Genomic DNA, 26,200 nt, shown 5'->3' on the forward strand with positions numbered 1-26,200 from the left:
TCAGAAAGACCATTTTTTTTATTGAGGTCTGGTTGAAATAGACTGCGTAATTAAGCATTAAAGTGATCTGAAAGTCAACATTTCTACTTTGCTCTAAAAGATTCCTTACAGCTTTAAAGCTTCTATCCCAGAAAAAGAATTGTAGCAGAACATCACTGTTTGTCCTGCTATCCAGCTTCAAAACTGCATCCAAACTGGAGATAACAGTATATTTGTTTACATTCCAATGTTTATACACAAGTAAAAAACACTCTGACAAGCTGTCTCTGCTTCAGGCACACACACAGTTCAGAATAGCGCATTAGAAGATTTTAATATATAATAAAAAACAGTTATAATAGAAATAGAAAAAAATCAATGGCAGCTTTCAGGGCAAGATAAACTACACTTTGGAAACTTGTAATTTGTAGACAGACAATATTGCTTGTGCACAAAAGCAAATATGATAACTGTATGAGTAAGAAAAAGTAGGAAAACGCATTTTTATTGAATGTTATGTCAGAGTTTCAGACCACTTTAAAGGGACTCCGAGCAGTGAAGTAACTACGGAAAGCTGCATACCATTTTGAAGCTCTCTTTCTCCTCTTTCCAATTATATAGAAGCCGCTACCCTACGCCTTTTAGTTTTCGTTATTTTACCGATCGAAATTGTGGCAGCCATCTTGGATTTCTTATTCAGAATTGTATTATGCAGGACGACACTTTCCCCAGTGTCGGCAGCTCCATTCAGTGCAATTCAATGAAATACAAGGAACCCAGGGGGATAGAATTAAAAACATCATGCCAGTAGGTGTGAGGATATAATTAATTAGTTGTGGGTATGCTTAAAGGCATACCCACAGGCACTGCTCGAAGTCCCTTTAAGCTTTATATGGTGACAGGTCCACTTTTTTGTGATTTCTCAGTTTACTAGATTAAAGAGAGTGTGGTGTCCTGGGAAATAGATTTTGCCATAAGATGCAATCTATTGTGTACATGCATTATGTCTAGAAAACCTTGTTGCACAAACTGAGGCCTCCAGTAAATGCTGTGCAGCCCTCATGAGATTTATTATATAGTTTATTAGTAAGGTAACATTCACCTGTCATAACTTGTACACACATGTTCTATATACTGTATACCTGTACATACATTAACTTGCATATACGGTACATGTTAGTAACAAGATGCTCTACAGCACAATCTAATACTGCATAAAAAGACAAAAAAGAATCCGGGCACCATCCACTGCAGTTACCACGTTTTATTGCATCCCCACAGATAGACAGATACAGGTGTAATGGGCTGGTCTTCCGAGACCAGCCCATTACACCTGTATCTGTCTATCTGTGGGGATGCAATAAAGTGTGGTAACTGCAGTGGATAGTGCCCGGATTCTTTTTTGGTTTTTTTTATGCTGTTTTGGTGAATCTAACCATCCGGAGGCACATTCGACTAGCCACCTACCCCCACTGTTTTGCCATCAGCTACTAGTGCCGATTCTAATACCCTTTCAATCTGGTACAATCTAATACTGAATGAAAACTGCAAGTGCTAGTCCTACCTCTATGTTTGGAAACTTGTCCAAAGGTGTGTCTTTTCTTTCCCCTTAAAATGTGCTTTGGGACCCTAAAGCCAGTAGTTGTTTAAAAGGTAGTGTAAGCCATGGTTGGTCTACATGGAGAAATCAGTTACATCAACTCAAACTATGTGAAACCCTTTAGCACTTCAGACACTTCATTTCTAGGTAGTTGATCACCACTGGCCCAGAAAGAAAGAGCAGGTGGATTCTTACTAAGCCATGTATGGGAATGATCAGAATCCAGAGTAACAGAAAACTGTGTCTTTTAGGTGGCATCAGAGGTTGTAAACAGAACAGATCCATCAACGTCTTCCACTGGGAGCTATCTGGCCACCGTCTCCAAGTTGACAGTGGTCCAAGAACCAATAGCTGGACTACCAGGAGAAAGGCTGTCCCAGCAGCCATGTGTTATGGCTCAAGACTCGAACGTAAGTCTCATGTTGGTATTTCTTGTACAGGAACGAGCACAAGCATGTACATTGGTGGAATAGAGTCGGACCTATAGCAATGAAAGGTGGTTGCGATCATAGAATTTTGAGATAACTCTGACTCTAATCCTATGTATGTATCAAATGTGAGCACTTATAATTACCATTCCAGCTTCTGACCTGCCATCCAGGAAGTGAGCTTGATCAGACAGGATAGGGTAATGAAATGCATTACTCTATGCTCTGCACAGAAGCAGGTGGCTTGGAAATCTGGAGGATATGTAGTCATGTGACTGCTTAGTCTTATGTGGAACTTTCTATGAAAAGGACTGGAACATCTGCTAATTATGTGCTGTCCGCCAGGTCAAAACTCATTTTAAAACTGTGCAAAGTGTTTAGTTTATCAACTAGTTTTTCAACCACCAACACAAAAAATTCTGGCCTGATCCACTAAGTTTTGGTAAGGTTGCCGAGTGCAGGCAGCGCATGGCAATTTTACCCGGTCCTAAAGCCAGGGGAGTAGCACACATTCTGCAATTTGCACATCTTAATGTTACCTGGTTAACGTGTACATTGCTATGGTAACTCGTGGTATGCTACTAGTGTAAGTAGTGTGATGCACATTACCATAGCAACATACACGTTACGCAGGTAATGTGAGAAGGTGAGACTGTAGCACATCATGCGATCAGCAGGAAGAATTATTGGCTGTAGCTTACCTTCCCTGCAGGATCTTTATGCTAGCAGGTGCAGAAAGAGAGTAACCAAGATTGCCTTAGACCCCTCTCACCCTGCTCAATCCATTTTTCAACGTATGCCTTTAAGGATGAGATACAGGTCAGTCGCAACAAAAACCTCCAGGCAGGGGCGTAACTAGACTTAATAGCCCCCCCCCCCCCCCCCTGCAAAAATTATAGCATTGGAACCCCCTTGATGCCTAAACCCCATGCAGGTCACGTTATCGGGAGCAGGCGAATGGCAGCAGAGAACGAGGGGATTCAGCTTTCCAACCAGACAGGAGACTGTGTGAGGACATCTAGTGGCCCAAAAAAAATTACATTAAAAATATTATGCCTACAGTATAACAAACCCATGAACCACTTCTTCCAACTGCCTGCTCCCATATAACAGCTAAAGTAATGGAATTTAAAAGACAATACATCATTTGTTACCTTTGTGACTTAGCTATTTAAATATGTATGCCATGAGGGTGTATTATTGTTATTTTTGCAAATAAGGGCTTGAAATTATTGATAGAGTATGATGAGAAAACCTTTACTTCCAAATAAAATATTGTCACCAAATAAAATATTGTCACCATGCATTGTACTAGGGGCAAAATTTAAAGGTTGTAATAACCAAGATAAGTGGGTAAATAAAATATGTGGGTTTTTATCTACAGTAGCAAATTTTATTTTAAAACTATAATGGCTGAAAACTGAGAAATAATGATTTTTTTTTAATGTTTTTTCTTCTTACTCCCTTTATGAATATAAAATAAAAGAATTCTTTGCAAAAAATACAACCCAAAGAAAGCCTAATTTGTGGCAAAAATAAAATAATGTATGGATCATTTAGGTCTAATAAGTAGTGATAACGTTTTTGCCAAAATGAATGGAAGCAGCAGTTAAATGTGAAAATTGCTCTGGTTTTTAAGGGAAAAAAACCCTTAACCTCAGTGGTGAAGTGGTTAAACTTACCTGGGGCTTCCTCCAGCTCCTTATTGTCTGTCTGTTCAATCACCATCCTGAAAATATTTTTTTTCCGATAAAGAAATTCGAACGATTATTCAGTTTTTTTGAGAAAAATCTGATCGGAAATGCTGGAAAAATATTATCAATCTAATGGAATAATCAAACTAAATTATCTAATAAAAAAAAAATGAAATATTGTACCACGTATGCCTGGCCACCTTAAAGCGGAATATAACCCTGCATTTCAACTTTGCTCTAAAACATTATTTACAGTATATTATATGCAACCAGCATTTTTTTTTTTACTAGACCAGCATTGGAAGGGTTACACAGGGCTTTAAAGTTCCTTTAGATTTCTGCAGACGCATCCGAAGCTGAAATAGATACATTTTGTTTACATAATGTATCTAAGTGTTGAATGTGACTCATCTCTCTGACTGAGAAGGAGCTTGGAGGACAGCCAAAGAGTGTGCAACTGTTTATCAATAGATACATGTAACTAAATAGAATGTATCTATCTTAACTTCTGCATATCTCTCCAGGACCTTTAAACCTCTGTGTTTAACCCTTCCAATGCTGGTCTAGTAAAAAAAAATGCTTTTTGCATATAATATGCTGTAAATAATATTTTAGAGCAAAGTTGAAATGTAGGGTTATATTCCGCTTTAAGCTGGATTGGGGGCAATTCACCACAAGACTGAACTTTAAAAAATTCTTCATCCTTAATAAAAACATTTGCCTGCCTCATTAATCTTTTGTTCTGTACCTGAGATGTCGCTATAATATCTCATTAATTCTGAGCATTATTCCATTCACAGGGAAACTGTGTGTCGGTGAGCACCAGTTCCTTATCACTGACAGCTATGCTGCAATACTCTAATGGGACCATTGTGAATAATGGGCTTGAAGGAAACAGCACAATTCTGTTTGACAGTTGTTGGGCCAACTACACTGACCTCGTACTCAAACTGCCAGGTAAGAGCCACCTCCCAATACCAGCAGATTTACCAACAAAATAGGAAATATCTGTGACACTCCGCAGAGGAAAAATAAAAAGGCAAACAAAAAGTTACTCACTGCTACCGCTGTGGCTGCATGCTCACAGGAGCAGCCAGGACGTGCTCACGTGCAATAGAGGGGGCAGAGATGTAGGTGTCTGTATATCTGTATACAAGGAGACCCAGGAACTGTCTAATTTCCATGATTATATTATTGCCATACCTCCCAACTTTTTGAGATAAGAAAGAGAGACACTTAAGCCACACCCCTGCCACACCCCTAATCATGCCCCCGCCACACCCCTAGTCACACGTAGCATAAAGATTTCATAAGAAAACTATGTTGTTTTATATTCAAACCACACTGGTCCTTTCTATCATTTTCCTTCATAGTAACATTTGAAAACTAAAAATTTATAAATTTAATGGATGGGAATACAGTTTAGAGACAGTTAAAGTTTCCCTTTTTTTATGCATTCCCTTTTCAGCCTCCTCTGTCATATGTAGCAACTCCTGTTTTTCATGTCCAGGTGCCCCCTTGAGCTGTCGTCGCCTTAGGCCCTGGCCTTTATGCCTTTCCAGAAATCCGGCCCAGCGTGATGGGGCAATAAGCACAGAGCAGACCGCCACAAAGTCCATTTTGCATCTAAGAGACACTTGCTTATACATAGTCTGGGTGTGAGCCTAATTTACTAAGACATCCCCAGAGATATCCAAGCATCTCCAGAAGGGATACCGCAAGTGGCTCCGCAAATCTGGCCCGGCTTTTTTTCTGCTTATATGTGGCAGAAGATTGCAACCCACACTTGGGTCATATTGAAGCATAGTGTGGGCTGATAAAAGTATAATACAGTTACACGTTTATAATTCTAGTCTAACAATCTTTATATAGTCAATTCACTTTAACCAGTTCAGGACCACAGGCTAACCCCCCCCCCCCCCCCCCATGACAAGGCTGTTTTTTACAATTAAGTGCTCTGCATCATTAATAGCTTGCTGCAGCGCCATAGGATGCAGCACACAGATGAATCCCCCACCCCTTTTCTGCCCACTAACAGAGCTTTCTGTTGGTGGGCTCTGATCGCTGCTGCAGGCTTTACTTTTTTTTTAAATTAATTTGTTATATTTTTCCATTAAAAATTACTATTTTTTTATTTATTTTTTTCTCCCCCCGCCCAGCCAATCAGCCTATGAGAGGGGATCGCGACCAGAGCCTCTCCAGGGGACAGCCAAGTGACACAGCTGTCCCCAGTACCGTGCTGCATTATACAAACATAAAAACCATCCGTATTTTTTTTTTTTCAGTCTGCTGCTGGCAGACTGTTGATTCACTCAAGCGAGGATGCGCACGCGCGAACCCCGCTAATCTCCGACCCACCGCTCTTGACGCCTTTCGGCGTTAGACGGTCAGGAAGGTTTACTTGGTGGCCTCTGAAATAAACTATACATGGTAAGGAGCACAATAACCAGCATGTGTTTTGTTAGTAGACTCCATAGAGGCATTTATCATTAACTGGTGATCACAAGCACAGCTTATTGTAGTGAAGATTAGTTTCTATGCTACAGTAAATTGGAAGCAAGTTGCGCCTGGTAAATTGGGCACCGCCATAGTCCACAATGCAATTTGCGTCAATGGCCACAAACTCTGGCTAGCGGTGGGAGGGAACGTAAAAATAAGCCATAACCAAGGATTGAACTTCATCCCAATCAGTAGCTGATACCCCCTTTCCCACGAGAAATCTATTTCTCTTCTCAAACAGATCATCAGGGGGCTCTGTATGGCTGGTTTTGTGGTTTAACCCCTCCCACAGTGTGATGTCAGCGCCTCACAGCACTAAGGTACTGACATCACACTGTGGGAGCCTTGTTGCAGTGTAGGAAATTACAGCTATTTCCAACTGCCAAAAATGCAAGCAGCATCTCCTTCCAGTGACATCACTTGCCAGCAGTAAAAATGTCACCATGTAAATCAGGGAGAGGAAAGATTTTAGAATACGCAAACACTGACTAAATCATAATTATTGTAAAAATTAAGCACTTTTTTGTTACATTAGTTTCACTAGAGTTCCTCTCTAATGTTAGGTGTAGGTAGAGGGGAGGTTAGTATTAGGCATAGGTAAAGGGGAGGTTAGTATTAGACGTAGGTGGGGGAACATAGTGTTAGGTGAAGGAAAGGTGGAGGTTAGTGTTAGGTTTAGGCAGAGGCGTATCTAGAGGGGTGCAGGCATGGCTCTTGCCATGGGCACCATGGGCGCCATGCCTGCTCCTGTGCTTTGCCACTTTGCCTGCTCCTGTGCTGCGCCTTTTCTCAAATCAGATTAATTCTGTAGTTAGTAGTAGTAGTTATCTGGGGCTACCTAATTTTATGCATGGTGCAGTTGTCTTAGTGTTAGGAAAGTGGACAGAGAGGGAATAGGAAGACATATTTCCAAAAACAGTAACTTCAGCAATATCCCAAGCCAAAAAACACAGGCAACCATAATAACACATTTGCGAGACAGGAGCGGATGCAGTTTTTACAAAGTAACGGGGCTCTGATGGAAGAAGGGGGTGGGGGTGCAATTTCAGTGTTTGCCATAAGCTCTATGTTACCCCGATATGCCCCTGAGTGTAGGTGGGGGGGGGCTTAGTGTTAGGCATAGGTAAGGGGGGAGTTAGTTTTAGGCGTAGGTAGTGCATGCTAGTGGCTGCAGCTCTGACGTTTTGAGTCTGCCAGACTGCCAGGAGAAAAGCATGATATAAATGTTCTGTGTGTGTGTTAAGTGTAGGTAAGGGGGAGGTTAGTGTTAGGCAGAGATAGGGGAGGAGGTCAGTGTTAGGCATATGTAGGGAATGAAATAAACAGGGGTCTCCATTACATATACACATTTGTAGGTGTAGAGATTGTGTAGCTAGGGGTTAGAACTTTTTTTAAATTTGTATTGCTGCCCTGCATCCTCATGGCAGTACTTCCTTTCCAGAAAGTTGAGAATTGTTTCCCAACCAAAAATGCATGAGACAGAAACCACTATCATATTTTCTTTGTGGGATCAGGAAGGCGTTAGAACCCCTTTCTGTCTCCTTTCTTGGGCACCCTTATCTCTGCCAGGTCTCACACTAAGGCCTACGGAGGTCTCAGGGGCTAAAAGTGATTGGCAGTGTCTCCACTTGGTCCCACTGGTGACCCATGTGACATTAGGTCAGCAACCAATGACAGGGTAGTCTCCACCAGCCTCTATAGATAGAGTATAGAGCACCAGAGTCAATAAATAGCCTTACACATATCAGTTCTTCTCGGTGACATAATAATTTCCTCTGTGTTACAGGCAGCGGATACAAGCTGGAGTTTGTCCTTAACCAGGTGTCTGCTCAGACTAGAACATTTGCTGCAAAATCTTTACCACCACCGACCACCGCAGCTACTAACACCACCACAGCTTCAACAAACCAACCTCCTCCCCAACCCAATGTTGGGGACTCAGCTGTTGCCACCTACAGTCCCTTCCAAGCACTGCTGGTGCTGGCCGTCACCCTGATGACCCTCAACCTGTTAATGGGTGATGAATAAACAATTGCTGCATCACTGGTGAGTTTCATCATTACTACTATTTGTATTTTACAGTAAGAAACAAAGTGTATGGACACTACTATCACACTTTTTCCCCCTCACCTTCCCACCCACGTTACATAAGGTAGAGTGTATTTGAAACTAAAAAAAAATAACAACAACAACAAAAAACAAGAAAACAATTCACCAAAATGTATCTCAAAATCACAATTGTATGATCTTAGCAGACTGGACAATTTTGGGCCCTTTTTCCACCCCAGGCAAGAAAACATCTGACCTGCATGCTTGTTCAGGGCCTATGGCTAAAAGTGTTACAGACAGAGAATCAGCAGGACAGGCAGGCAATATGCATTCTTTAAAAGGGAATAAATATGGCAACCTTTATATCCCTCCCCCTTTAGGATCTCTTTAAAGTGAATGGGAACCACATTTAAAAAAATGAGATAGATACTTACCCAAGGAGAGGGAAGGCTCTGGGTCCTATAGAGCCTTCTGGCTCCTCTCCTGGTCCCCTCGTTCCAGTGCTGGCTCGCCCGGTAGCAGTATTTGACAAAATTAGTAAAATACTGCTTTACCCAGCTGAAGGAGGCTTCAGAAGTCTTCAGGGAGCCCGAGTGCTCCTGAAGAAGGGCAGCCCTGTACTGCGCCTGCGCAAGCATGCTCTCTTGCATGCTCACGCCTGTGCAGTATGGAGCCGCACGTCTTCGGGAGGACATGGCTCCCGAAGACTTCCAAATACCCCTTCGGCGGGGGATTGAAACGGGGGGAGCCAGCACAGGATAGAGAGCACCGAGAGAGGAGACGGAAGGCTCTATACAACCCAGAGCCTTCCCTCTCCTTAGGTAAGCATTTGCTTCATTGTTTTTAAAATGCGGTTCCCATTCACTTTAAAGAGAACCCAAGCTGGTCAAAATAGTAAAAAAAAGCTTACTACATGATCCAAAAGGGAAGGGGGGGGGGGAATGGGGGGGTGTCGCGGTGGCCGGGTCAGGTAGCGTCCATTGCCGCCTCTCACTGCCGCTCCTATTTGCTGTATTACAGCACTTTCAGTTTTGTGACCTTGGGGTCACAATGCTACAAATACAGCTCTGTGCTCTCTTCTGAGAGCACAGAGCCATGATTGGCATGGAGGGACAGGGGTGAGGCCAGGCCAAGAGGCGTTACACAGGAGTTCTTCTCCTGCACGGGACTCCCCTTCCCCATTGGTCTGCCGATGTCGACAAGCTGCTGAGAGGGGCTAGCGCAGCACTTAAGGGGCTGTCAGTGGATCTGAGGGCACACAGAGGCATGTCCTTCAAATGGGAACATGCCTTTGTGTTCCTTATTTTTTTTATTAAAAACCGCCTCAGGTATTCTTTAATCCAGCCAGGGCCAGGCTGAGGTTGAGGCGAAAGAGGCTCCAGCCTCAGGGCGCAGTGTAGGAGGGGCACAGGACTGCTGCAGGGGGCTGGTAATAGCCGCAGGTAAGTGAAACTCTTTACCCCCCGTTCAGTTAAGGTTCCCTTTAAGGCTCACTAACCGCCGGTTAGTGAATCAAGCCCTAACAGGCGCAAACCACGGAGTTAGGTGGTTTGCGCCCACACATCGCACACAGCAGCGTGCACGGCGTCGTGCGCTGGTAATAGTGCGCGGTGTGACTATAATGTCGCACCCGCTGCCCTCTAAACACCGCATTCGGTGCGCCAAAAACGGCGCATCGGGTGCCCCCAGAAGCGGCGCATCAAACGTCATTGCGACGTTTACAGGGCAGCGGGTCGACGCTATCATTGCACTGCACACTATTACCGACGCATTGCACTGCGCGCTCTGAATGCTGCTTTGTGCGATGCTACTTTTGTGGCACGAAGAGGCTTTTCACTTCGACGCTAACACTTAGCGCTGGTTAGTGAATCAAACCCATAGAAGCTAAACCTGCGTTGTGCTACAATATTTTGCCGCAAGGGGCTGCAGAAGCAATGGAAGTCTATGGAGACTTTCACACTTATTGTCGTCCTTTGCGGTGTGCTGAAATTATCCAAGCCGACGCAAGGGCAGCAGTGTGTTACGGCAAGCACCATGCTTCATGGCTGGTGCTTGGGTTAATAGAAGTTTATAGATGACGCACAATGGGTAAATGACGGAGCGTGGTGCAATGTGGCAATGTGGACAGATAGGAATCACAGTGACGTACTTCCTGTCACTGAAGGGGGGCGGTGCTATGCATATGACCCTGTCGGCACACTCTGACGCAGAGTTATATGGTAGCATGGGACCGTATGAGGGCACACTCCCCCCCCCCCCCCCATCCCGGTAACAGACACATAACAGGTTAAATACTAATAGCATAACTTAAATAAGAGATTAAGACAAGTGATGATCGTAATCTGCTAACTACTAATATACCAGCAGCAGCAAGCTGATAGGTTCAGCAAAGTAGACAAAAGAGTTTCAGCCAGTAAGGCCCTTTGCCTCTAACTTGACCTGTAAATAAGGAACAGAAAGCAGTACCCAAACCCACAGGCAGTTAGAAATCCAAAAATCAGAGGGAAAACTTCCCTCTAAATATGTGGTGTGATGGACGGTGCCCTCAACTGTCCCATGGGATGCTTTCCCCTTAAAGTGAACCTCCAGACTAAAAATATACTCAGCAGCATTGAAAATGCTTGGTGTTTCTTTAACAATTTTACAGCATCAGAAGAAAACTGCCAGGGCATTTTTCCCCTGATGCAGTGCAAAGCATGATGGGATTTCTGATGTTATTGTTCTCAATCTGCTGTTTTGGAGCAATTTTTTTATTTTATTTTGAATTTGAGATTTATAGCCTAGTGCGCAGCTGCGAGGGGTGCTCAGGACACAGGACAGTTGGAACTGTGTCTCATGCTCCTTGTCACCTCCATTCAGCCAAAAAGATGGCTGCCCCCATGGAAAAGCTGGCAGCCCCCATGAAATCACAAACATTTGCCTGTTCTTTTAAAACAGGGTGGGTAAGAGAATATATTACCTATCTATTTTAATTAACATAACTAATGTAACTTAATGACAGTATGTTTGTTTAGGCTGAAGTTTCCCTTTAAATGGGCGCCTCCATGCAGGAGCAGTGCACCACAAAAAACAAGTGTAAAACCATCCTGAAACATTACCAGCTGCCTGGCAGTCCTGCTGATCATTATAGCTGTAGTATTGTCTGAATCACACACCTGAAACAAGGAATCACCCTTTGTTTTGGCAGAAATATCTGATCTGAATGCTTTACAGGGTCTATGGTTAAACATATTAGAGGCAGTGGATCAGCAGGACAGCCAGGCAACGTGCATTGTTTAAAGGGACCCTGAGCAGTCCCCTAAAATCAAAAATGTCACTTACCTGGGGCTTCCTCCAGCCTACCGTATGCTGCGAGGTCCCCCGGCGTCAACCTGGCTCCTGTCCATGTGCCTCCGGCGGCTCCCCTTACCGGCGACACCCGGACCGGGTGTCGGGCCAACTCTTCCTGCTTTATGATGCTCCTCGTCATCACAGCGCCCAGCGTGCCAGTCCTGCGCATGCGTGGTTTAGATTTAGAAAACCGCGCATGCGCAGGACTGGCACGCCGGCGGCCGTGATGTTGCACAGCGGCCGGGGTGATGACGAGGAGCGTCATAAAGCAGGAAGAGCCGGCCTGACACCCGGCCCGGGTGTCGCCAGTAACGGGAACCGCTGGAGGGACACTGACAGAAGCCAGGATGACGTCGGGGGACCTCATGGCCTACGGGGGGCTGGAGGAAGCCAAGGTAAGTAATATTTTTTATTTTAGGGGACTGCTCAGGGTCTCTGTAAAAGGAATTACATATGAAGATGCTTATGTTGCATGTATTGCTGTTGTTGCCGTGATAATAATAAGGATATTTTTCTGTGTTTCGCAGAGCAGTCAGACCAGCAGGAACGATGGATAGCGGAACGTATTTCCCTGTGTGCTCAGAAATATCATTATATAGAATATATATTGTGTGCAGTGCAATCTATCAGTGTAATCTCTTTCTATCGCTGATTAATGAAAAATAAAACAAGTCTTACTTCATGTATACAATACCAGAGGCAAAGCTGGGGTTTTCAGCGCCAGGGGACAAAAGACTGTCTTACCCACCCCCCCCCCCCCCCCCGATGGGTGGGTGTGTGGTGCGCAAAGCGGGAGTGGTCATGTAGAGTGTGGGCATGGTCATAGGTGGAGCCAAGTGTACATAGTCCATCTGCATAACAGCAGGCTTCATATACTAGTCACCAGGGTCAGGGCTTTGGGATAGAGGGCCCTGTCACACTAGGGCGATTAGCGGGTGATTGAAAAGCGCTAGCACAATACTAAGTAAATGGTAGTGATCCCACTGCAGTGATTGCCGCTGATCACTAGCTATTTGCAATTAGCTGCAATCGCCAAACGTGTTACCTGCAGCTTTTTTGTAGATTCGGGTGCGATCGCGATAAGCATATATAGAAGGCCTAATCGCGATCGCTCCAAGAACGCATACTTGTCCAGTGGTTTTTCTGTGTTAAATCACTTAAAAATCACCCACGCAAAACAGTTTTGCACTTTTAAGTGTGAATGGGCCTAAGTGTCCTGTGTGGGAATGCTGGCGTCACAGGAGCGGTCTGCAGAGCCTGTCTCTCCCACAGCAGGCTTGTGGGTGTGTTTGCACAGAGGAGAGGAGGGGGACACTGACAGCCCTTCAGCCCTTCCTGATAACAAATCAGACTCCAGTCAGAGCAGCAGCCCTGGTCTCACACATCCTCTTCCTGTCCCCAGTGCGCTGGCTCCCTGTTCTCATATGAAATGCTGCTGCTGCTCATCTACCTCTTCCTACCCTCACCTGCATGACTTATCCAATCATCACGCAGGCACAACAGAGGGGAGGGGTTGGGAGAGGAAGGAGCATGTAGCTGTCGCCGGGCTGTCCCTTCTCAGTTTCTGTATTGTAAAACTGATTCTTCGCGGGAGACAGTGGCAACAGCTGAGCGCCCCCAAGTTGCAGCGCCTGGGGACACTTTTACCCCTTTGCCCCCCCCCCCCCCCATAGCTACGCGTCTGTACAATATATTAACAATAATAAAGTCATATATGTCATAACTTGTAATTCTATGTTGGCTTCCATTTACTGATTATTGATCAAATATTTGCACAAAATGATATCCATTCATATCTGAAAATTGTGAAATAAACTATTTTTGGTACAAATGATTCTGCACTTTCTTTAATTGTTTGGCAATAATAACTCTACAGATTCAGATCAGTGGGAAGAAGCCAGATCGTTCTGTAGGTATCTTCTGGTGCCTGTAAAATTGGTTATTAATACTATGGGCTTGATTTGCTAAGACAAATAGCTTGCCTTATCCGAGATAACATGTCTTATCAGAGTTAACAAGCCTTATCAGAGTAGCATAGTGAGCACTACGAACTTATGCCTGCTAATTGGCAATGACGAGAGCTCCACTCGTCCTGCCCTGAGCCGCTGGAGGCTCGTAGTGCTTGCTATGCTACTCTGATAAGGCGTGTTAACTTTGATAAGGCATGTTATTTCTGATAAGGTGTGTTAACTCGGATAAGGCATGCTATTTGCCTTAGTGATTCAAGCCCTATGTATCTACAGTATCTCAGCATCACAAAAGTGAGTACACTGCTCATATTTTTGTAAATATTTTATTATATCTTTTAATGGGACAGCACTGAAAGAAGAACTGTAACCAAGGATTGTACTTCATCCCAATCAGTAGCTGATACCCGCTTTCCCATGAGAAATCTATTCCCTTTCTCAAATGGATCATCAGGGGGTTCTGTATGGCTAATATTGTGGTGAAACCCCTCCCACAGTGTGATGTCATGAACATGGTCCTGAAAGTTTGCTGTCTGTGAACCTCATTGCATTGTGGGAAATAACGGCCAAGCAAGCCACATCTCCCTCTGTGCATGGAACTCTCAGTAATGAACATTCCGCAAAGATCACCTGGCAGAACTAAATATGTCACCACCAGTGATACATTTCAGAATGTAAATCAGGGAGAGGAAAGTTTTTACAATGGCCAACACTACTAAATAATCTACAATATAAATGAGTATAAGCAATGTTATTCATTGTTATTTTCACTACAGTTCCTCTTTAACCTCCTTGCCGGTTTTCCCGACCTGAGCTCGGGGTAGAAAAAATAAGCTATTAGCGGTGATCCCGAGCTCAGGTCGGGGTAGGGAGTGCAGCACTTTACATGTAGTTGTGGAGTCCCGCGCGCGATCTCGCTGCGCAGCGGGACTCCAGCCTCACTCCCTGGCAGTGTAGGGTCTTTCCCTGGCCGCCGGGATCCCCCATGTCCCCGCTATTCTACCGGGGACCCGGCAGCCAGTTGGAGCAGCGCAGCCGTGGTGGTGGCAGCAGAGCGGTGGTGGCAGCGTGACGTCATCGGGGGCGGGGCTAATATTGAAAACGAACTTCTCTATATTAGAGAAATATAGAGAAATTCGTTTATATGTATATTAGCGCCATCTTGTGGGCAAAGAGAAAACTGCAGCACAGGAGCCCAGGAAGGTACTTTTTTTTTTTTATTTTGCTGCAGATCTCCCTGCCAGAATGATTTTTTTCAGGTTTTAGGGTCTGACAGAGTGAAAAAAAATTGCACCGCTTTTAGACCCTAAAATCTGGAAAGAATCAGACCGCCAAGGAGGTTAAAGGGAACCTAAACTGAGAAGCATGTGGATTTTTCCTTTTAAAATAATCCCAGTTGCCTGACTCTCCTGCTGATCTTGTGCCTCTAATACTTTTAGCCACAGCCCCTCAAGCAAGCATGCAAATCAGGTGCTCTGACTGAAGTCAGACTGGATTAGCTGCATGCTTGTTTCAGGTCTGTGATTCAGCCTCTACTGCAGTCAGAGAGATCAGAGGACTGCCAGGCAACTGGTATTGTTTAAAAGGAAATATCCATATACCTCTCAGTTTAGGTTCCCTTTAAGATATGACGCATTGATTCAATGTAACATAGTCAATGTACAGCTTGTATTACTGTAAATTTGCTGTCCCATCAAAATAACTCAGCAAACAGCCATTAATGTCTAAATCGCTGGCAACAAAAGTGAGTACACTCCTGGATTAATTATGACAAAAATCTGCCCAATTAGACCTTTTCCCTCCCCGGGGCCATGCTACCCGTTAAAGTGAACATAAAGCCAAGTAAAAAAAATGAGATTAACTCACCTGGGGCTACCCTCAGCCCCCTGCAGCCGATCGGTGCCCTCGCAGCCCCGCTCCGATGGTCCAGGACCCGCCGGCGAACACTTCCGGTTTGGCCGTCACCGGCCGACAGGCATGGGAACGAGAGTGATTGTTCCCATGGCTTAAAGGGACACCTCCTGCTGCAAAAAAAATAAAATAAAATAAATGATCAGGGAAACAGCCATTTGGCATTAAAGAGGTTTCATTTGCGATTACTTTAATTTTTCCGCAAAAAATCCGCAAAAGTCTGCGGAAATCTGATAGCGATGGAATTTAGCGCTGGCAGAATTCCGGCGGAACGGAATTTCCCCTTTCCGATGATTTCTAGTCAGTATCTGTCAAACATGTCCCGTAATAGATGTACGAGGAAGTGAAAAACATAAATACAAGTCTATACAAGTAAGCTAACAATCCTTATAATAGCTGAAACCAGCCAGAGCTGTGTCGGGTCATGTTCAAAGGTGTGGGAATTTTTCAAACCGATCTTTAGAGAATAAGTTAACCTGTTTTATATTGAGGGCTTGTTTCCACTGTTGCGACGCGATTTTGGCCGCATTCCGACGCTTGTAAAAACGCATGCGGATGCGTTTCCACATGCGTTTTTACCCGCGATTTCGCATGCGATTTCGCATGGCAGGGTGCCATGCGAAATTAACCATGACACTGCCAGGGCTAAATAAAATTGAAAAAGGTGCGAAATCGCACGCGAAATCGCGGGTAAAAACGCATGTAACAAACGCATGCGTTTTTACTATTAAATACATTAGCGGCGATTCGCACGGATTCCCGACGCAGGCGAAATCGTTGGCTCTTTTGTGCGTTTTTTTCACGCTGAAAAAAACGCACCTCAACAACGCTACAGTGGAAACAGGCCCATCCACTTGTATTACATGTGCGGATCTGCATGCGTTGGACGCATGCAGATTCGCGATAGTGGAAACGAGCCCTCAAAAGGCTGTCAGCATCAGAATGTATGAAAGGTGATGCCAGAGAGGGATTGTCTGACTCAAGGACTTTGCCAAGCAGTAAAAAACTGACAAGATCTTCAAGAATCAGAACGTATGAAAGGTGATGCCAGGGAGTCAGTGACGTAACTAGACTTAATTGCCCCCCCCCCCCCCCTGCAAAAAGAATTAGCATGGGTCCCCGAACCCCATGCAGGTCATGTGATCGGGAGTCGGTGAATGGCAGCACAGAGTATTCTGATTTGAAGCAGCGTCTGGAAGAAGGAAAAAGTTGCACACGCTCCCGCAACTCGCTACTCTGCATGGCATAAAGGGATACTTAAGTCAAGGGGGGGAAAATGAGTTTAACTCACCTGGGGCTTTCCTGAGCCCCCTGCAGCTGATTGGTGCCCTCGCAGCCCCTCTGATGCTCCTGGACCCGCCGGCGGCAACTTTCGGTTTCGCCGTCACTGGCCGACAGGCGTGGGAACGCGAGTGATTCTCCGCGTTCCCAGCCATAATATCGCCCCCTATGCTGCTATTGCGGCCAGGAGGCTGCAATAGCAGCATAGGGGGTGCTATTGTGGCTGGGAACGCGAAGAATCACTCGCGTTCAGGAGCATCAGAGCGGGGCTGCGAGGGCACCGATCGGCTGCAGGGGGCGAGGAAAGCCCCAGGTGAGTTAAACTCATTTTTCCCCCTTGACTTAAGTACCCCTTTAAGTAGAGGGAGGAGAAGGGGCCCCAAAGCCCCCGGCCCGCCCCTGTGATGGTGGGGTTGCAGGGGTGATTGTTATGCCCATGCAGGGAGTAGTGATGGGCTCAGGAGTAAGGACTCAAATTTGTGATTAAAATGAGGCTTAATTGCCTCAGGTGTGCGGCTGGATGAGAAGGGGTTAGTTACCCACAGGGTCGCCATCAGAAATTTTTGGGCCCCTCTCACATCATCAGGTCTGGCTCCCCCCCCCATCCATCCATGGGCTCACCCACTAGTTGCCATGCCTGCCCACTAGCCACCCCACCCCCATGTCCGTGCGCGAATTGCGTTGTGGCGAAAAATGTGCATGGCTCCGACACTGAAGAAAGTGGCATGCACAGCGTGATGCGGCAAAAGTGGCCGTGGCCATGTCATGTTGTAGGTGGGGCCAAATACTAGCAAAATACAAGTAGTCCCCGGTTAACAAATGAGATAGGGACTTGTAGGTCCGTTCTTATTCTTTATCCGATCTCTTTTGCCCCCCTCTTTTCTTCCTGTGCCTCTTTTGTCCCCCTCTGTCTCACCTCAGTTTGTGCCTCTTTTGTCCCCCTCTGTCTTACCTCAGTTTGTGCCTCTCTTGTGTCCCTCTGTGTGACCTCATGTTCCCTTCTCATCTATTTTCTCCCTGTGCCTCTTGTCCACCTCTGTTCCCCCCGGTGCCTTTTTTATCCCCCTGTGTTACCTCTTATCCCCTTCTGTCTCGGCCCCCAGTATAAGTATCCAAGCATAGGTGCCCACAGTATAGGTAGCCAAGTATAGGTTCCCCCAGTATAAGTAGCCGATATAGGTGGTGCCCCATTATAGGTAGCCTGGTGTAGATGCCCCCAGTAGTGCTACTCATCCGGATTTGAGATGTCCGAGCTACCCAGATAATTGAACTTTTTCAGCTATCCGACCTCAGATTCGGATTCCGGATTTCTGTGCAAATCTGAATAGCGCTATCTGGGTAATGCAGATATTTATCCGCAATCCAGATATCTGGTCGGATATCCGTATAGAAGGAGGGGTGCCATGATGAGAAATCTCATCCTTGCTTGTGACTGCTCACTGAGAGACATGCTCCAGTGCGGCTGCCTGGCCTAGCAAGTGCTGTATACCATTATAAACCTAAAGCTTTTCAGTGATTAACACCTTTACTACACTATTGTTCTATTGTGTATTAGGTAGCTAGCTTGATTTCATTCAGTGACAGTCAGAGTTTGTGCTGCAGGCCTGCAGCAGCTGCTATTAGGTCCTGTGTGTGTGCTGTGCACAGAGACCAGGCTTAACATTATACCAGACATAATGTTTATTATGTTGTGCCCTATTTTCTCCTGACGACGCCCTTTAGGGCGAAACAACTGTTGAGTGCACTGTAGATATTGACACTTATGCACCCACTTATACTTGTTACCCCAGTTACCTTCTGTGAAGGAAAGCTACCTATATCCTTGACCCCTATGGGGTCTTTTTAACAAGTGTGGCCGACTACAATATTGACCTGTGTGCCAGTAGATTGCACCCCAGTATCAGGGGAACTTGCACCCAGTGTTTTTGCCACAATTGTGCGACTTATATAGGTACCTCACATTAGAGCAAATAGAACTGTTACACAGGTCTCATATGGTGACACTGGGGCTGAGATAGCTACACCCCACTGTCAAAAACCCGACCAGTGGGGGGGGGGGGGATCAGCAAAGACCCTCACCCTCCAGTGTGTATATCACCATTGACCACTAATACAGTCCTTTAACTCCTCACTAATTGAGACAGGAAACCTCCCATGTACTATTACAACAATCATATTGTCGTGTATATGGGATAGGTCTACTATTGACCAATTTTCTGGTATTTATGGTTTAGCCCTCTGGGCAACGTGTAATTATTGTGTAGTTAGACAGTTAATGTGCACTGTCTTCTCCTCTGAGGTCTGTCACTCCGTGCTGATTTGCTTTTAAGTCCAACCCTGATTTTAATAAAGTACAAGTACCCCAGTCCAACCACAATTTTAATAAAGTACAAGTACCCCACATCATGTGGCTGGAGCAAGCTGGCACTGGCAGTGGTCAGACTCAGAGCACCAGAACCCTCTCTGCCACTCCTGCCGACACTGAGGCCTGTTCAAGCGGCCAGTCCTCAGTGGCCTCCTCTGCTCCCTACACCGCTTCCCGTGCAAGGAAAAACCACCGCCAGACCTTGTTGGGTGAGTCTTTCCCTGTTGTTGGCAAGAGGGGGACATGAAGTGGCTGGGAATCACTATGTCTGCCTTACCACCCTTTACCACCACCACCACAACCTCCTGGCTCCTCCTGATTGTTAACTATGACTGTCAGGAGCCTGAACGGAGAAACAGGGTTTGACCACAGTTTGCAGTATACAGACACTGGAACCAGGAAATAAGGTGCAAAAATGATTATTTATTGCAAATGCAATAATGCAAGCATACATACAAGCCTAAGTGCAATTATCATACAAACATATGCACAGCACACAATGGGCCTGATTCACAAAGCGGTGCAAACTTTTTCGTGGACTTTTCCGAGCGCAATTTTCCCGCGATTCGCGCGATCGCGGACTTTTGCGCGCGAAAAGTCAGCGATCGCACGAATCACGGCAAATTGCGGGCGCAAAACTCCGCGAAAAAGTTTGCACCGCTTTGTGAATCAGGCCCAATATATACAAATAACCCGGGAAGCAGTGACAAATATATATAACACCTGACTATCTAAGTGCACAATAATATATACACAATCGCAGTACAAAAGGGATTAGGCAGAATATCAGGGTCAGCAGGAGAGAAAGGTCAGCAACAGGTTATCAGAAAAGCACAGTACCAGGAATTAGACAAAAAGCAAGGTCTCAGACAGAGCAAACAGGTTTGGCAACAGGAAGGCATACACAGGAATCAGGGCAAGGAACAGGGACCAGGGTGTCCAGAAACTCAGACCTGGGAACTTAAAAGTCTGGCAATTAGCAGGGGGAAGAGGCAGTCCTTAAAGAGTAACTGTCAGGCTGTAAAAGCTAATTTAAACCTCTATTCTCCTGTGTTAAACAGTTTGGAAGGAAGCCAAAAAGGCAATACTGAAGTTAAAAATCTCTCTTACTTTGATGTGTGCTGAACAGCAAGGCTCGTTATTCCCAAGATCCTAAGGAGGCCGGCAGGACGCATAACAGATACTGCAAAGCATTCTGGAGCTGCTTCTTCTCCCCACTGCACTACCTTGGGTCCTCCCCCTTCATTTCCCCATCCCGCCCTAAGGCTGCTTTCACAGTGAGAAGTTACAGGCTCATGTTACAGCAGCTTGTAACAGCAGCCTAACTCACAGCACTGAAAAAAATCACAGGGCACATGTTCCGTTAGAGTATACTGCATGAGTCCGCTATTGTTCCTAGCCACATGGCTAATTAATATTCACTGCACAGTAGTGTTGTCCAGATCATGAACCATTAGGATCTTTTTTGTGAGTCGAATCATCAGGAAGCAGGGAGGATATGACATCGCAATTGGCTTCATAGGAGACAGACAAACATGGAATCTGCCATGAGCTGTCAGGAGCATCATTCTCTGCAAATACTATATAAAAATTCTGTGAAATCCAAACGTGGACAGTAAAATGCATATGTAATGTAAGTACAGCCAATATTTAGCTACTTATATATGTTTTTTTTCTCTGAGACCCTATACCTAACAGCTCCCCTTTAAAGAGACACTGAAGCGAAAAAAAATATATGATATAATGAATTGGTTGTGTACTATGAATAATTACTAGAAGTTTAGCAGCAAAGAAAATATTCTCATATTTTTATTTTCAGGTATATAGTGTTTTTTCTAACATTGCATCATTCTATAATATGTGCAGATTACACAACACTCAGCATTCAAAATGAGTCTTTCAGAGCAGTCTATGAACTAATGACCTCTCCTCTGGCAGAGAAAAAGTAAATAATTCAATAACACTTGAGATAATGAAAGTCAGATAACAGCCCTCTCCACAACTTTGAAAGTCATAGAGCTTAATTGTTTTTTTTCATAGAGATAGCAACTGGAGTTTCTTAACTCTTCAGGTAGCCATACACTGGTCGATTTGCCATCAGGTTCGACCAACTGACAGATCCCCATCTGATCGAATCTGATCAGAGAGGGATCGTATGGCTACCTTTACTGCAAACAGATTGTGAACCGATTTCAGCCTGAAACCGTTCACAATCTGTTGTGGTGGTGGTGGTGGTGCTGCCGCCGCTCCCCCCGCCCACGTACATTACCTGCTCCGCCGGCGCGACTCCAGTCCCCAGGTCCCCGCTGCTCCGTCTCCGCTCTGGTCTCTGGCCCCGGCATGCTTTACTTCTTCCTGCCCAGCAGGAAGTTTAAACAGTAGAGCGCCCTCTACTGTTTAAACTTCCTGCCGGGCCGGAGGAACTGAAGCATGCCGGAGACCAGCGCGGACATGGAGCAGCGGTGACCGGGCGTAGACGTGCCGGCGGAGCAGGTAATGTATGCGGCTCTATTGCGTCGGTCGTCGGGCATTCGAACGCTGCTAGCGACGCGCTCCCTACCCGCGGGCGATCGACGCTAATTTTCCGCACGGAGCGATCGGACGAGAACGATTGAAATTCGGCGTGTAGCGTGAATGATTGGCAGCAGATTCGATCCCAGTGATCGAATCTGCTGTCGAAACGGCGGTGAATCGGGCCAGTGTATGGCCACCTTTCCTGTACTGGAAACAATAAAAGACTGATGTATCTGAGATTAATGTTTTATTTCTTAGCTGTACTACACATACAAATCATAATATCATAATTTTTTTTTTCGCTTCTCTTTAAATAGTCCAAGTAATCAGCAACCACAGGATGCAGCTGGTGGTGAGCAGTTTCAATAAGAGCTCCCATGAAGCCACCCAGAGACCAAACAGGGAACTGCATGTCTTTGTGAAGGCAGTAACAAGCCACCTGCTGGTGGATGGTGGAGATTCAGGATGATGCAAAGTCCTTAGAGCCCTCTGCTGGTGGAGCAGTGAATGTCCAGGGCAGTCCAAGTTACTACCACCAACAGGCAGCAGGAAATGGCAGGAGACAGTTCATGACATAGCCCTCCCCCCCCCTTAAGGAGTGGCCTCAGGACACTCCACCATGACCTTACAAACCCACCGCCAGGGTCCCAAGAGACGGCAGGTAAAACAAATTTTAATAGGGTCCGTAGTGGATGCCATGGCTGGGTGATCAGGGAAGTAAACAAAAAATGAAATTTTGCAACTGTGTTTTTAGAAAACAGGAACACATCATGAAGATCACCAGGCAGGGAAACAGGTCGGATGAAAAAATTGTATAGCATCAGCAGGGCCGGATTTACCATAAGGCACTGTAGGCACGTGCCTACAGGCGCCTTATCTCACAGAGGCGGAAGTACCCGACATTCCCCTTCTCTGAGCAGAGCGGAGCGGAAGTGCGATGTCACTCACCGCTCTGCGTCTGGCTCAGCTCTCCAGTCCTAGCGGCTGCGTTACAAAGGCTCATGGCAGACGTGGCGGGGCTGGGCTAGGCTCTTGCCGGGACTGCTGCAAACTATTACGCTCCATAGCAATAGCTGCCCGCCTGTCTGTACCATACATTGAGTAAGTGACTTACTCAGCGTGCAGACAGGCGGGCAGCTATTGCTATGGAGCGGAATAGTTTGCAGCAGTCCCGGCAAGAGCTGTTTGGCATCATAAGATTTGCAGAGCACTGCCTTCCTGTTTCCTCCTCTGGTATAGTGAATGCTGGGGCAGGCTGCCTGCATGTCACATGGACAGCTGTAGCGCGAAATTTAAGAAGAGTGAAGGAGCACTGGAGCATGTCTTGATCCCGGAGCACTTTGAGTCTCACAGGGAGGAGGAGGAGGGGGGCAGCATAGACGATCAAAAGAGCTGTCAGCTAGCACACAGAAGTCGGAAGAGCAGAAAAAACAGCCAGAGATCAGCCTGCCTGCTTCAAAGATGGGGATATACAGAGGATGATACAGTGACAGAGGGAGAAGGTAATCTACTCTGCCTGGCTTCTTCACTATGCTTTTACTCACGCTTTTTACAACCCTCTGTTTCCCTGTTCATCTCTGTGCTTCCCCCTTATGCCCAGTCCACCCTTTGTGCGCCCACCCAGAGCACCCTCTGTGTGTACCCTGCTCATGCCCACCCTCTGTGCTTTCCTCTCATGCCCACCCTCTGTGCTTCCCTATCATGCCCACCCTCTATGTGTACCTAGCCCAAGCCCATCTTCTTTGTGCCCACTCTCTGTGCTTCCCCCTCATGTCCACTTTCTGTTCTTAAACCTCATGCCCACCATTTGTGCTTCCCTCTCATGCCCACCCTCTGTGTGTACCCAGACCATGCCCCCATCTTTGTACCCACCCTCTGTGCTTCCCCATGCCCATCCTCTGTGCTTCCCCCTATGCCCACCCCCTGTGTGTACTCTGCCTGTGCCCACCCTCTGTGCTTCCCCCTATGCCCACCCTCTGTGTGTACCCCACCAGTGCCCACGTTTGTGCATTCCCCTTCTGCCCACGCTCTGTGCTTCCCCCTCATAGCCACCCTCTATGCGTCTCCCACCCGTGCTTCCCCCACATGCTCACCCTTTGTGCATACCCCACCCATGCTCCCCCCTCTGTGTGCCCCCCTGCACCCACCCTTTGTGCTTCCTCCTCATACCCATTCTCTGAGCATCTTCTGCCTTTGCCCACCCTCTGTGCATTCCCTCCATGCCCGCCCCCTATGTGCATTCCTTTTGTGCCCACCCCCTCCCTCTGTGCATTCTTTTTGTGCCCACCCTCTGTGCATTCCTTCCATGGCCACCCTCTATGCATCCCCCTGTAATTCCTACCATAGCTAGTGTCATATCTTAGCTTTATTGATATTGTTTATCTATTATTTATATAGCATGGACATCTTCTAATTGCAAGAAGTTTTAAATCAGGATGATACCATTTATTGGCTAACTACAAATGAATAAGAATGAACAAGCTTTCGGCCTTGCAGCCTTCGTCAGGTTTACATCCTGTTAGTTTGCAAGCTGGTGGTACAGACAGCTTATATACATGCAACATCAAAAGGGAAAACAGATATTTTTTTCAAGCATAAATACGTCATTAAGATGCCTTAATACAAACAGACCATCTAAATGGGGTAAGATAAGGATCCTTGTTTACTCTATTGCTCACAGACCTGGTATTAGGATTGACCCAGAGGTATCGTAAATTCTTAGTTCACAAGTTCAGCTAGAGTGGCTGAGACAGTTCATATATCATCAATCTCATACCAATATAGAAAGTTGTTGTCCTTATTCAAACCCTTCTGCACAGCTTTGAACCAATTTATAAATTTTGTTTCTGCTATTAAAGGTAGCCATACACTGGCTCGATTCCCGGCCGTTTCGACAGTAGATTCGATCCTGGGATCAAATCTGCTGCCAATCGTTCGCGGTAAACGCAGCCGCCGATCCGATTCCCTCCCGGAATCGGATCGGTCCGTCGATCGCGCTGTGCGGGAAATTACCCTCGATCGCCCGCGGGTAAAGTGCGCGTCGCTAGCGGCGGCCGATCCTATCAGGTATACATTACCTGAGGCTGGCTCCCGGGCGTCTTCTCCGTGCTGCACGGCTCTGTTCCGGCTCCATCCATCACTGCAGTGACCAGGAAGTTCTAATAGAGGGCGCTCTATTTGAACTTCCTGGTCACGGAGTAACACAGGAAGCGCCGTAATGGATCCGGAACAGAGCCGTGCAATGCGGAGAAGATGCCCGGGTGCCAGCGTCAGGTAATGTATACGGGGGGGGGGGGGGGGGGACAGGCGGCAGGAGCAGCTCAGCAGATGGTGAATCGGTTTCAGGCTGAAATCGATTCACAATCTGTTTGCAGTAAAGGCAGCCATACGATCCCTCTCTGATCAGATTCGATCAGATAGGGATCTGTCAGCTGGTCGATCTAATGGCACATCGACCAGTGTATGGCTACCTTAATCGGTCATTTGACGTTTTGAAGCCGCCATTCAAGGCAGTGACACGAAGATCATCCATGCTGTGTCCATTGGACCGAAAGTGTGTAGCAACTGGGAGTCCAGATTTGGTATCATTAATAGTGTGCCTGTGTCCATTCATACGTTTGCGCAGTGTTTGTCCAGTTTCTCCCACGTACATAACATTGGGGCATTTAGCACACATGATCAGATATACCAGATTGGTGGACCCACAGGAAAATTTACCTTGTACTCTGTACTCCTGTTGTGAACCTGGTATCGTTACCCTGTCAGTGGAGTAAATGTGTTTGCAGGTCCCACATTTTTTTTTGTCGGCAGGGTGATGTTCCGTTTTGTTGAGGCCTATTCAAAGAGCTCCTGACAATCATCTGTTTTAGATTGTGTGGTTGCCGATATGACAAGAGTGGAGGTTTAGGGAACATCGTTCTCAGTCTGTGATCCTTGTGTAAAATGGGATGAAGTTCCTTAGCAATCCTCCTTAAGATTTCCAGGTGTGGGTTGTAGGTGACAACCAAAGGGACACGTTCCTCTTTCTGGTTTTGCTTATATTTCAGGAGTTCAGTCCTGGGGATGTTGCTGGCTTTCCTGATTTGGGCCTCAGCCATGGGAGGACTGTAACCTTGTTTAATGAAAGTGTTCTTAAGGTGATTCAGGTGCTTGTCTCTGTCCATCCTGTCAGAACAAATCCGGTTGTACCTTATAGCTTGGCTGTAAATTATAGAGTTCTTAATGTGCTTGGGATGAAAACTGTCATATCTTAGGTATGTGGGACGGTCTGTAGGTTTGCGATACACAGAGGTTTGTATGTTGTTACCCCTGATGTATATGGTGGTGTCCAGAAAGTTAATCTCTGTGTGAGAGTAGGTAAGTTTCAATTTGATTGTAGGATGGAAGGCATTGAAGTTCCTGTGGAACTGGAGAAGATCATCCTCACTTGCGGACCAGATGATTAAAATATCATCAATGAAGCGGAAGTAGGCCAAGGGTTTTATGCCACATGCATTGAGGTATTCCTCTTCGATTTTGGCCATGAATAGATTTGCATACTGTGGAGCGAATCGCGAACCCATTGCCACGCCCATCTGCTGTAA

The 26,200-nt window shown here is 46.0% G+C and overlaps 1 protein-coding gene across 1 annotated transcript in view; it reads left to right on the forward strand.

The window, feature by feature from the left end:
- LOC137519140 (fibrocystin-L-like) overlaps positions 1-13,309 on the forward strand; it is a 328,027-nt gene extending 314,718 nt beyond the window's left edge. Inside the window, exons 67-70 of the mRNA XM_068237923.1 lie at positions 1,831-1,989; positions 4,502-4,658; positions 7,987-8,246; positions 12,107-13,309. Coding sequence (XP_068094024.1) covers positions 1,831-1,989; positions 4,502-4,658; positions 7,987-8,228 — 558 coding nt within the window. The 3' untranslated portion in view covers positions 8,229-8,246; positions 12,107-13,309. The remainder of the gene's footprint in view (positions 1-1,830; positions 1,990-4,501; positions 4,659-7,986; positions 8,247-12,106) is intronic.
- The last annotated feature ends 12,891 nt before the right edge of the window (positions 13,310-26,200 follow it).

Source organism: Hyperolius riggenbachi, chromosome 5, assembly GCF_040937935.1.
Source record: "Hyperolius riggenbachi isolate aHypRig1 chromosome 5, aHypRig1.pri, whole genome shotgun sequence".
NCBI classification, from domain to species: Eukaryota; Metazoa; Chordata; class Amphibia; order Anura; family Hyperoliidae; genus Hyperolius; species Hyperolius riggenbachi.